General features: G+C 38.0%; 1 protein-coding gene across 9 annotated transcripts in view; it reads left to right on the plus strand.

The window, feature by feature from the left end:
- Positions 1–13,516, plus strand: part of sestd1 (SEC14 and spectrin domains 1) — a 49,827-nt gene that overhangs the window by 14,445 nt on the left and 21,866 nt on the right. For all 9 annotated transcript variants that reach the window (XM_042336266.1, XM_042336273.1, XM_042336271.1 and 6 more), the window contains 3 exons: positions 789–897; positions 5,311–5,401; positions 10,923–11,036. In XM_042336266.1, coding sequence (XP_042192200.1) covers positions 789–897; positions 5,311–5,401; positions 10,923–11,036 — 314 coding nt within the window. The remainder of the gene's footprint in view (positions 1–788; positions 898–5,310; positions 5,402–10,922; positions 11,037–13,516) is intronic.

Here is a 13,516-nt window from a genome sequence, read left to right on the forward strand (position 1 = left end):
TGTATAAATGAAAAGCAACCACTGTTCTTTTGTATGGAGGGCAAAATTCAAATAAAAAGCAACTCTTTCTTGCCAATTTGCATGAGTAAGAGTGCTGCAGGACAGACTTCTCTTGAAGTTATTGTAATTCAGTTAAAACAACGCTAATTAGGTGTGGGTGTGTTTGAAAACACATTTATACAGTGAATTAAGGCTCGGCAAGCACGGTGACACTAATCTCATTGGGGGGTCTACATAGCGTCAAATGCTGCTTGTCATTTGAACCTACAATAAGGTTTTATTTATAACATTTTCGCTTATTTGTACAGCAGTGTTAACTTGAATTTGCAATAAATTGTTGCAAAGGGATTAGTGATAACTCATATCACTTTTTGCTGATGTTTTTGATAGCCTCTGTTGTTTCTCCAAGGGTGGGAATGAGAATACTCAGCCTATGTTCCTTGGCTGACAAATTGACTGAAATCAATTTCAGAAATTCAGTGCCAGATTGCTGGAATTTTGTCTTATGGGGGGGATAACAGAAAAATAATACCGTGGCATGAAACATCTTTATTTTTCACCCTACGCAAACCTTCCTTCAGGCTTTGTGTAGTTAGTGTTAAATGTGGTGGGTAGCATTAAAAATGCAGCCCACACAGACAGACTGACTCAGTGTTGGGAAAATCTTTTCATTACTGAGCACAGATCTGACTATTGTGTTACCTCTAGTGATACGGGGATGATATTTTTTGACAACTGCCTTTCCCCCCAAAAAAATCACGTGCTGACTTTAAGGTTCTTTTTTTTAGGAGGCAAGGACAGACGAAGTGGTCTCATTCTGACAATTCCATTATGTTCAGAACAAACCAACATGGATGAACTGAGCGTCACTCTGGATTATTTGCTCAGCATTCCAAGGTGACTTATCTTTCATGTTCACATTAAAGTTTTACTGTATTTTGTAAACTGTTTAAAATGCGGTTGTGTTTTTTTAAAACCCGTGCTGGATTTGTTTAGTCTCATCTAGTCCATGATCCACTGTTAATTGTCATAGTAAACCGGATATTTGTTGTATCTGTAACAATGGGTCTGATAACTCGTTATCTTGCAAGTTCAAATCTGTTGCCTTTTCTTTGTTTAATAGGTTTGAAAGTGAAGAGTTTGTGCATACAGGTTGAATAATGAGGGAAGTCTCCTTAAATCAAACCATTTGTTTTTCAATAACGGACTATGCTGGGCTCATGTGTCTCCCAATATTTTCACCCACCATTGCCTCATGGATAAAGATAGATGCACAGATTTCCCAATCTGACTTTCTGTGCACAGGCAGCCATATTTTCTGGCTGCTGCCTGCGGTGCTGTGAATGGTTGAATTTGGAGACCGTGTTCACGTTCTGGCCACAGCCTCTCAAGCACTTATTGGTGAGGCGAGGGTTGAAGTCTGAAACCCATTTGTATGCCTGAGTCGACCATACCATGTTCCCAGTGTGGTAGTTATATGGGTTTGTCTCCAGGTTCCCTCTGCTGGGTTAGGTTCTGCTACCAACCCTCCAGGGATTTCTGTGGCATTTATTTATGCAGAGGTGAGTGCAGCTGAGTTGGAGATGGATATATGTTCAGGAGTGGCCTTGGGACTAAGTTGCAGTTTAAGGGAGGTTTTAAATCCTGTCAGGTCACCGGGTTCTGCAGGAAGTGCTTGATTTATAGAGCAGTTCTTAATGTGATCAGTTAGCTGGAGGATCAGACCGATTGTAAGATTTGTATAGTTAGGCTGCGATTAGATAGGTGGATTTGTGTCTTGTTCCAAAGAGTTATTTAGGTTTCTGATGTATGCCTTTTTTCCTAATCTCATTTGCAGAAAAAGGAGAGCGCTCCACAGTGCATTTAAGATCTGCTTTTTCTTTGTTTTGCATGCCAAGACTGGTGCAAAAAGGAAATGTTTAGGGGAAAGGCAGTGAGTGGAAGGAAGACTTTGTATCAAGTGTTTTGAGAAAATAAATTGTCCACAGGAATGCCACTTGGGAAGTTTACTAAACTTCTAGTTTATTCCAAAACTGCACTTTTTAATCACATCCATATGATTTTTATTTGAAACTGTTCAGAGGAAGAAGTTTGCAGATGATTGATGTTGCAGATGCTGTACAGCTAAAACCTTGAATATACTGAAAATTATAGAGGGCAATGCAGAAAATGTTAACAACTCTAATAATATGACTTAAGACCAGTGAGGCTCAACTACATCTTCTGACCATTCTATAATAATATATAAAAGTCCATATATTTGATATGGTATGCCATGAGGCTAACTTGCACATCACAATTTTCCACAAACAGTCATAAAGTAAATGACCCAATTTTATCTGGAGGAGAACTTTTATCTAGCCAGAACACCCTAAACTCCCTTCTCTGTATATAAAGTAACTCACATGGATTTGTGCGTAGGAGTTTTATGTTGATCACCAGGAAATTTCACTGCTCCCATCTCATTGGATCATATCAAGAATATTGTTGCCATTCCTATGAGTGACAAAGCCTTTAGGCACTGCTCTTTCTGAGTATATTTTGTAAAGGTTTTGAACTGGAAAAAGGGCAGGAAACTAATGAATGCACAGAACGATAACCTGGTTGATTCATGACTACCTCAAGCTTTCTTGACCACTGAATACTTGGGAGAAAATAAAAGTAAAATTGATGGGAACGGAGATGNAAAAATAGGACCTCTTGTTCAGGGTTACTGCAATTACCTTGGTAACAGGGAAACTATTACTGAACGTCTCTGCCTCTGCACTATAGTTAGAAGTAAATTTCATTTTGGTTTAGTGCATTTTAATTAGGTGATGGGTTGCACTACTCTTGGGAATAATTAAATTAGATGACTCGGCATCAAATGAAATCGTAACTATCCAATGAATAATCATACTAGTCATAGCAGTATTCAGATCTTTTGCTTTTACTTTATTTTTTAATCCATGTAAAATCATAACCAGATTGGCGCATTTGATTCCTCATTGTAACTGACTTGCAATCCATCAATCATCAACGTGCTTCATCAACCTGAATCAGAGATGCTGTCACAGATATCTTCCCGGTACACTAACATATTCCCTGAAAAGCCATAGCCTCATGCTAATCAGTACTATTCGTGTCTGTGCCGTCTCTTTTAAAAGAGCTATCCAAATCAATCCCTGCAAACTTGGCCTCCCCAAATAATTATCTACTTCCTTCTCTCTTAAAAGTTGTTATCAAATCGGCTTCCATCACCCTTTCAGTTAATTCCAGATCCGAACAACTTGTCTCCAAGGTGAAAGAGAATGCGCCCCAACTATCATTCTACCCTTTTTCTAATACTGTTATGTTGTAACTAGGCAAAATGTTCACCAAGAAGCTTTTCAAGACTGGACGCTTGAGAAACGTTTTAAAATTGATTATATATTGCTGTGTGGATTATAATGCAAAACAGTAATGCATCAATGGTTGTGTAATCTCTAAATTAGAGCTCATGTAGTTTACCGTTGTTTGCTGAATATCAACATGGGTTATTTGGAATACACCACAAGAGTTTGATGTGTTACAAATTGTCAATGTATATGAGCTTTTTGTTTTAGTTGCTGTACTTCATTATTCGGTGTCAAGGGTGCTAGAGAACATTCTGTTCTTGCTTGTGGTATCAGGATTTAGCTTGCTGGCTGGAGAATGCCCTTGTTTTATGCAAAGTATTGTGTAGTGCTTTGCAACAACTAATATGGGTTGGTAATTCTCTCCTGCTTGAAGATGGGTGTGGGAAAAGTATCTTTCAGATTCTAGCACACTTAGTATTCTCTGCTGGATTGCTCACGAACATAAAAAGCGGAAACACTGGAATGGTTATTCCAGAGTGAATTACTTCCCTAACTATTGGAGATCAGCCATTTGTTTTCTAGCAATGTGCAGCTTGTGAAGAGCATAGTGTGGCGACCATAAAAGGCGCACAGTGGAAAACTACATCTCCACATTGGCTTCAATTGCACCTGTACCCTTGAGGCCATTATTGGAAAAGAATTGCTTTTTTTAAAAAAGAGTCATCAATTTTGTTTTCAAAATTTCACAAATGCATTTAAGGGATTAGTCATTGCTACACATTTTTCAAGGGTGCTCTTTCTGTGTGTGGCGATATAATAACAGACCAGAGTTGATTTATATTCTGAAGGCTTCTTGGTAATGTGTGCAAACATCACTCATTTATACTGCAAATATTTGCAAATAAATATGCGGAGGGACGAGGGAAAGCAATTGTGCAGTACATTGTTGTGTATATCTGGTCTGAGTAGGTCTACTTTTCACCAGTAGCAGAATACCATGGTCCAAATAGACTCTGGCAGTTATTCAACACAGTGGCATATTTCTGCACAGCACTGCCACTAATCACAAAGTCTTAATTTCTCTGAACATTAAGGTGTTGAAGATTTTATTGAAGCTGGATGATCTCTGAAATAATTATCAATTGGTTCACTAAATTTAATGAGCGACTTTCCTTTAGTTTCCTTTTTGTTATCTGGCAAGCCGGATGACACAATCTACATATGTTTATACACTTCTAAACCCAGATGTGCGACCTCAATAAATTACTTCCATTACCGTCCAATATAACTTCCTGTTGTGAAATAATTTAAATTAGTGGGAGTAGTGGCAGTGGGAAAGCTCGTAAGATAAACTGTCTGTCAGTTAACATCCACATAGTTATTGCACTGTACATATGCTGTATTCAACTCTAGCCTGTCAGTCCAATGCAGTGGGGAGTGCTGATTTATTGGAAGTGTCGTGTTTCAGATGAGATGGCATGTCTGTCTCTTAACCTGGATCATAAAGGGAGTTTCTCCCCGTCTCCAGACCAACAATTCTCCAGATAAAAGTGTGGTTATTCACTTGTGTGGGCTGTTCTGTGTGTAAGTTGGCTGGCATTACAAATACACAGTCACTACACTTTACAGAAAAACCGAAGCACTTTGAGACATTTTGTTTTGATATGGTACTATATCACGTACAAGGATTATTAAAATGACCTTTGGGTTGAAAGATCTATTCTCTATTTCTAAAATGCAAGAAAGGCATATTAATGTGATGTGACATATGCATTTCTCTTTGGTGACCATTTTTGACTATTTTCGGGTGATTTATCACAACCTTTTCTTTTGTAGGGCAATTAAATGGCCTGTTCACATTTCTGGTAAACCATTGGAATGCAGTTTCCGTAAAATATAACCTTGAGTTCTTAATCTCTGTTTTTTGAATTTGGCATTTGGTAACATTAATGAGCATTTTGTAGTGGTTGACCTCTTTTGTTTTCTCTTTCAGTGATAAGTGTAAAGCGAGAGGTTTTACTGTTATTGTGGACGGTCGAAAATCCCAGTGGAACGTGGTCAAGACAGTTGTACTGATGCTACAGGTGATGTTTTGTACAGTCCTACTCATTAGTTATGTAACTCCGCCAACAGTGACCACCTCCCTAGGAAGTATCTTCCAGTTTTATGGTGTCACCTTTTTTTAAAAACAGAAATGGAAGCTTTCCTGATTGTTCAGTTGTTACAGTAAATAAAGAGTTAAATAAATTTCCAATTTACAAAAGTGTGACCCCAGCCAGATTCAATTTCTGCTTTCCCTTGAGTGAGTTCAGCTGAGGACCGGTAAAAAAGTGCTTCCGATTCCTCGGTGCTTCCTGAGCTATGGAAAGGGGGGAAGGGGAACCAGTCAGGGTTTCTGTTCCCCAATTCCTATCCCATGCCCCTGCTTGTGTGTGAAAGTTGGAGTTATAGATATAATGCCTTTCACAATTGAATGGTTAGAGAAACTCACTGTCTCGGCTCAGATGCGAAGAATGTCCAGCTGTGGGAGATGCCGGAGCATAGTCAAGGGCCATGAACTACTTTGGGAGACGGAGAGGGGAAGCTAGTGACTAATTAAGTCTTGTACACGCTGAACCTGTTTAACTCTTCCTCCACCCCACCTGTAAAACATGTGTATTCATGGGATTATGCAAGCAGAGGGGTCAATATTTAAATGATTGACAGAGATTCCCAAACAGAGATGGTTGTCCAATAAGTAGGAATTTATAGTGTAGATGTTTTTCCTGTGTTTTTTTTTGTTCAGTTGGCTCGGTTGTTTATTTAAAACATACCACTTGGGTTGCAATCTGAAATTAATATAACGTATTCCCTTCTGTTACTAGGGCTGTAAAACCCAGGAGGCAGATTTATTTGCTTTTGGCCTGAAATCTATTAAGTATGTTGGGCCAAGTCTTGCACATTTGGCTGATTTCAGATACTACTCAAAGTTTCCCAGCACTAAGGTTTGGCTGCTCGGCCTTCCACAATTAAATGCATACATTCTACCTCTTGACCATTCAACTGCATTTTTTGTAATGCTTTAAATTCATGCCCCAATTTTTTTTTGTGATGGGGGTTGCAGGGAGAAAGGGTTTGAGTGTAAAGGATTCCCTTCAGAGCCATGGAATCCGCAATTCATTTCCTTCACAGAAATAAGTGAAATCAAGTTATCGTTCACTGAACATTTCACTGGTAGTGTTCACGGTCAAGCTGTAACATTAAAATTACCTTTTTATTTAACTATAAGTTTATGGGATCCTGTCTCTGAGTTCCCTTCAGTTAGTTTCCTTAAGGGAATTGAAACTTTTTATTATGCTTTTGGGTCTGTTTACAGAAGGTAATTTTTATCCCTGTTTAAATTAAGCAAGGATGTTCTGGCCATGGAAAAACATTGTATTATTGACTGATTCAATTTCTTTAAGCCTTATTGCACTTGCAGTTTGTTGAGTAAATTGGAAACTCTTATTTAACTAGGTTATTGGAGTTTCACATTATTTTTCCAATGTACATAATCCAGTGTGAAATTCTATCATTCTTGTTTCTTTGTATTCTGAGAATTCTAGGTTTAGGAACACCATTGTATATTCAGGGAGCGCTTGTCCTCATTCTAACTACGCAGCACATTCCTGAGTAGCCTTCAGTGAAACGAACATGCAGATTGGGTCATAGCATATATGCCTGGTAGGAGGCCTCTATCCCCAGAGAATAAATGCAGATGTCTGGATTCCTAGGGAAGACTTGCCTTTTGCACAAGGTATATTCCAGATGTGCATAAACTATCATCAGATTTGAGAGTTTAAAAAAACAGGTTCCTGTCTGTGGCTAGGATTTCCCTTACCTCCTATAAGAGGGGAAATCTTACTTTCTGCTAGTTAGAGGGATGCAGGGGGAGAATACAACAGAACGAGCAAAAGATTTTGAGACTAAATGAAATTATAAGGTACCCAAGGAATGCCAGGATGAGAAAAGGATGAGGCATTATCCTTGCCCTTTGACTTGTATTAGCACATTTAATTGTATATTGAATAACTTTCAATATTTTTCTGATAATTGGTTCTAAATTTACATTACACTAATTTCCATGTAACGTTCTGTGTCCTTACTGTCTGACTTACTTTGAAGTAGTTAGTCTGGCTTTATCTTATCGATACCATTTAATATTTTACATACTTCAATGAGGTTTCTTACTCCTTTCCACCACAGTGCTTTCTTTCCAGTCTGCAAAGCTGACGTTTCTCTGATTCTTCTTCATAGTTTACCCTTTTTACATTTGGAATTAGTTTTGTTCTTTTCTGAAATTTTGTTCAAATCAACACAAACCTTACAGTGAAGAGAGAGTGTAGTAGGTGAGAAATAGTATGAAGTAATGGAGAAAGTGACAAAAAATATTATGTTCTGGAAGGCTCAGATATGAGGAAATGCATTGCAATGGAGAAGAAAACCGAGACTTCAGACTAAGTTTGTGGAAGCCCAGAATGTGAAAAGATCATCTCAAAGAAAGAATAAACCTGAGCCTGAAATCTGAGCTGTGTATTTTGCTAAGGGGCAGAATAAGAGGTTGAATCAGTGCCAGCTCTTGATGATGCTGATCTGGCCACCTGAATGTCAAGTATGGGTGGGGTGAACCTTAAAGCGTGGAGAAGGAATCTGGTATGGCATGTGCGGGTACTGGACACATTTTTAAAAAAAATACACTTCTGAAGTTGTTCTAAACAATGTGACTGATATTATGTGTTGGATCAGAACTCCCATCAGGAGTCCTGCCAACATCCTAACTGGTGAGGTAGGTACATATCTAAAGCCAGCGATGATTATTTAAAAGCAAGGTAGACTACATTTGAAATTGTATTCAGAGCAAACTAGTTGAGGAAAATGGCATGCGTTGCATGGGTTAAATGTACAATAAGTTATTAAATATGTCTCATTGAGAATTGGGTGAGGCCAACAAAGGATCCCATTTATGAAGGTGTGAATGAGTACTGTTATCCTGCCATATGCTGCAAAACACATCTGGTGTGTGAAGAAACCTTCAGAGTCACAGCTGCTGCTGCACAGAGCTGCTGCTTCGATATAATATTTAATAAATGGGGGGAGGGAAACCAAAGTTTACATTATAAAGTTATACTCTGTGCATTGAGCTACAGTCAAAGTTTAAATATCAGCATTTTAAATGTTGTAATACCTAACCAAATCTGTTCAATGCCTCCATGAGTAACATTAACGAAGTTCCAGAAATAAATTTCGACTGGATTACTGGACACAGTGGATCAAACCCTTAATATGCTTCTCATTCTCTTTCCCCCTGCAAATAAAAGTTCAGCTGTTAACTGCTAACATTGCTAAGCTGTTTATCAGGATGTGGCTAAATGTTGTTTATTTAAAAATCTATTATGCAGAAAATTGCAATGTCAAATTGCCAATTTGAGCCCAAACTTTTTTTTAAATAAAATTAATACGATGAGCCCAAATGCCCAGTGGCTACAAGGCTACTACTTCCAGGGCTTCTTTGATCATTGATTCTTTTCAGTCAGAGCAATAGTTAGGATCATGGAATTGACCTTAATAACCCTGCCTGTAACCCGTGGGATCGCAGAATCTCCAGTTAGATGTCCCAACCATCAAGCCTGGTTGGTTCTTTATTGCTGTGCAGTGACCTCTGCTGGAATGAGTTTAGATGTCTGTGCAGACTTGGAACTTCAGCTTGAGGAGAGTGCACGCTAGCTACAGTGCGAAGCTGAGACCCTCACCTGAACAAGTAAAACTACACAATTCATTAAAATAACAGTTTACAAATTTTGCTGTTTCCTATGACTTATGGAAACCAAAAAAAATCGCATGGGAAAGAGGGATAAAAAAATCTAATGCAACCGTTCTACAAATATAATAAACTGGCAGATCTCAGGAAGTAATACCATAGGAAGAACTGAACAGCACGGTGTAATTTCCACTGGTTGTTTTTCTTTGTCAATTTGTATCAGCTTTTTGAGCACCAATCTGATTTGGATGATGAGGTTGCTTTGTCATTATTAGCAAAGTTGGCTGCCAAGTTCAGTAAATTTACCGACCAGTGGAATACAGCCCATTTCCCCTTGTAAAACACTGAGCTGCCTCTGAACCAACAAAGAGGATTGTTTTCCGTGGTAACGCGAAGAGCAACAGAAAACCATACAGCGCAATTTGAAATAAAATATTATGGCACAAATCAGAAGAGGTACAAAATCAAAGGAAGCGGAGGAACTGTGGCAATATATCATTGCCTAGCTCGGGCGACATCAACAACTTGCTCTTAGTCTCTTCAATCTGTTGCTAACACTTTCTGGCTTATGCCCGTGCAACACTTTGATACGAGAGGCATCACTGGAGAATAGCAAATGAAATAGGAAGCTGTCTCACCACACATTATCATTAAAGGTAAACAATATTTATACTGAATGACAGCCAAATCCAGGGATGTTAGAAAAGGAGCCACAAGCAGACAGCACAGCAGAAAATGAATGTGACCCATTTACTGTATGTAAAACGAACTGATACCACACAAGCACCAAGATGAATGCAGTGGTTTACTGGTCTATCTGAATGCATGAACGAATACAACGACAAAGCAGTTTTATTAACTAGACCACTGCTTTAATAACCTGATTAATGCCAGAGGATACTCGCAAAGCACTCTGCATGGGTTGCCATGTATGAAAATTCTATGGCAATAATTTCTTAGGACTGTAAATTATACCTGGCGCACGAGCGTACATATATGCAGCACACGTTGAGGCCAAGGAACAATTATTTGCTGTGGATTCCAATAATTGTATCTTTATGACTTTTTTCTCTCCACCACCAATTTTCTATAACTTGTAGTTTAGGTGTAATTCATGCTACTTACGTAATCTCATAGAAAGATTATGTTAACGTGAGGTAGGACATTCAAGTATATGCATCTTGAATTTATGATTTTGTTTTCTTCACCACTTCTAAGTTTCTTCTCCTCCCCCTCTCTACACTGGCTACTAAAATGCTGGGTATGCCTCATCATGAGTACAGCACCATTATGAAGTAAATAAGGAAGCGGATATGCTAATCTAGCGTCTCCTGTGTGGGGATGTGTACTTGACAATGTCATAAGGTACTCTGTGCCAAGATGTCGATATGTCAAGATGTTACAAACAAGTTCCGTGAACTAGGACCTCAGTAAAGCAAACTAGTGGAAAGGGCTGACAATCTTGTGCCATCCACCAGTCTCCGCTATATTAATTCTGTTGTTCCTGGTTCCAAGTAATTTCTAATGGGGTGACCTCACGGATAGCGATGTGCACTTTTTATCCGTTAGCTTGCAATAAATAACTTATTTTTCCTTTTAAATGTTTTTCTTTCAATCTGAGAAAACCATTATGACTAATTTTGTTATTTTTGACAATACATTTTTATTATGTTTCTTAGCTTTTGCAAACTTTGAAGTAATTTTTAAACTAAAGTGCCGCACAACTCTTCAAGAATAAATCTGTTCTGGTAATTAATTATTAGGCTGCGTATGTAGTGACATGTGTTTTGATTTATATGTAGTGACATGTGTTTTGATTTGTTCTCCAGAATGTGATCCCTGCTGAAGTCTCTCTGGTGTGTGTGGTGAAACCGGATGAATTCTGGGACAAGAAAGTCACTCACTTTTGTTTCTGGAAGGAGAAAGATCGACTAGGATTTGAGGTATTTGACTTGAACACCCAAGTTCATAAAATAGTAATTGATATCCCCAAAGTCATGCCTTCTTCAGAATGATTGCTTGTTATTGATTGCTTAATATTATTGAAACCTTTTATATTTGAGTTGGGCATCACAACTAACTTCACTCTACGTCCACCCACACGTGCTCACCTTCTTGTAGAGGGTCTCTGGAAGGTAATCAAGAAACCCTGGCCGATTGAAATGCCTCGATTGCTTCACTGCTGCTTCCTGTTGACCACTTCAGCAAAGAATGAGGATTAAATCTCAGACATACATGACCAATATAGAACCATAGAACTTACAGCATCATTCAGATGATCATATGGCTCGTGTTGCTGTGTTTACTCTTTTAAAAGCAAATCTGTCCTTTTTCCTCATACCTATAAATATGTTTTAGGTTCTCAGTAAATACTTCTCCCTCAAACCATTGAGCATGCCCCAAATGCTTCCTACTTAGTTCAAAAGCTTTCTGAAGTTTCCTTTATTTAAAAAAAATGTTCAAAGTAAGTTGGCTTTAATGTTTACCTTGTGCTGACCTTGTGTAAAGAGGGAATTACAGGGGATCTCAATGATGAAATCAAGATGTACCTACCTCTTGGACTGTATTTTCTATCATCTTTCTCCTTCTCAACTTCCTCAGCTCCCAAACCCGAGCTTGGATGCCCAAGCATTGGTGTGAAATGCTTTGGGATGTCAATCTGAGATGAAAAGCGCTATATGCACATCTAGTGTACATGTATTGCAATGTAATAACACAAAACAAAATGGATTTTTGGAGAATCTGTAAGCGTTTTCATTGGTTATAAAGGGTTACTGTAATTCCTCTTCACACATGTTTTATTCATGGATATTATAACCTGTCGATTAGATCCCTTTAGATAATGAAAATGGCTTAGGATTTTAATTTTGCAAATTTTTGTGGGAATGTTCTTTCCCTACTTTTAAATGACATGATTACTCGTAAAAGGTTAGCGTATTTTTGTTCAGTCATGTGTCTTGACACACACAGACGCCCAACACCAGGTTAAGAGTATCCATACCAGACTGGGAGTTCCACATCGTATGCCACCTGCACATGGAAATTTCGCTTTCCTTTTTCCCGAGGTTAACATAACAATTGCAAAGTGTTTCATTCCACTTTTACATTATTCATCTTTGACAAAATTCTGCTCATCTATTATTGAAAATTCAAACGTTCATTCTATTTTCTTACCATATGCTTTTCTGGTTCGTTCATTCAAATTAGATTTTACAAAACCAGTTGCCTGCTAGCTTTTTTTTATATCACAAAAAGTTGTGAATGACTGCCGTATTGGAAGGATTCATTCATATTGTTTTACACAAAAAAGCAGAATTGTAACAAGATATGAAATCTGATTCTGAGAACATTCGTCTCTCGAGGCCTTATTCTTTAATCATTTGTTTGAATGCAAAGCATATTTCACATGTAGCTGAGCAACGGTTATCAAAGTTCGCTACTGAACGTTTCGTAATATAGCGTGCTTGAGCCAAACTTGCTGGAAAATAACATTCTTCTCTCTGTTATCTGTCATAAATTTAGTAGATGAAAATCTAATTACATAGATCACTTACAGATATGAAAGAACGATGGAATAAAAGCTTTTCTGTATCCGTTGTAAAGGTTAACAATTTGCCAATGTATAATCTTGCAACAATTTAATAAGCTAAGTTTATTAGAAAAGCATTTTGATATAATTAAGATAAGGACCTTTACTTAGTTGTGAGAAATGTGCCTTCAAGCAATACGTGTTTTTAAAGGGGTTCTCTCATAGCTTGAATGGACTCTCACGTTTGTACACATGGTTTGGACCTTTGTACAATAAAGCTTAATTGTTTGTGATGATTAATTCCATTCATCATTGTCTTCCAGCTGTTTTATTGCCTGTCTTGTTTGATAGATTGTGCAAAGGTGCACAAAGATGGTTTTAGTTTTCACCCTTGTTGATTATTCTGTATAACATATTTTGCAGCCCACCATTTGAACTAATTTACTAAATATCCCAAAGCCCTTTTTTTTTTAAGCTCGAAATAACACAGCTAAGAGGTCAATCCTTTGTTCAACCCTCAGGCTAACAACAGTCTTCCTGGCTTGGTTAATTTCCAGCTCGTCCACTCTTGACATAAGAAACAAACGTTAGCCCAAGGCTGTATTTATACTTCTGGAAGTGATAATAGTAACTGATGACAGATTGTTTCCTGCTCATACATGTCGTATAATATCCTCAATGTTAGTCCCCTCTTCAATATACTGTACCTGGATATTTGGCAGCTAAGTCTGCTACTTATCTCATATAGAATACATGAATTCCAGCCTCCACTTGCTTATTTCCACAATTCAGCTCTAGCTGAGCAGTAGAATTGACAAATATCTGGTTGCATCAGGGATAGAACATTTAACTGATAACACTGTGGGCAGTATTTACATGAGGAAGAAAATGATC

Source organism: Callorhinchus milii, unplaced genomic scaffold, assembly GCF_018977255.1.
Source record: "Callorhinchus milii isolate IMCB2004 unplaced genomic scaffold, IMCB_Cmil_1.0 Scaffold6, whole genome shotgun sequence".
In the NCBI taxonomy this organism is placed as follows: Eukaryota; Metazoa; Chordata; class Chondrichthyes; order Chimaeriformes; family Callorhinchidae; genus Callorhinchus; species Callorhinchus milii.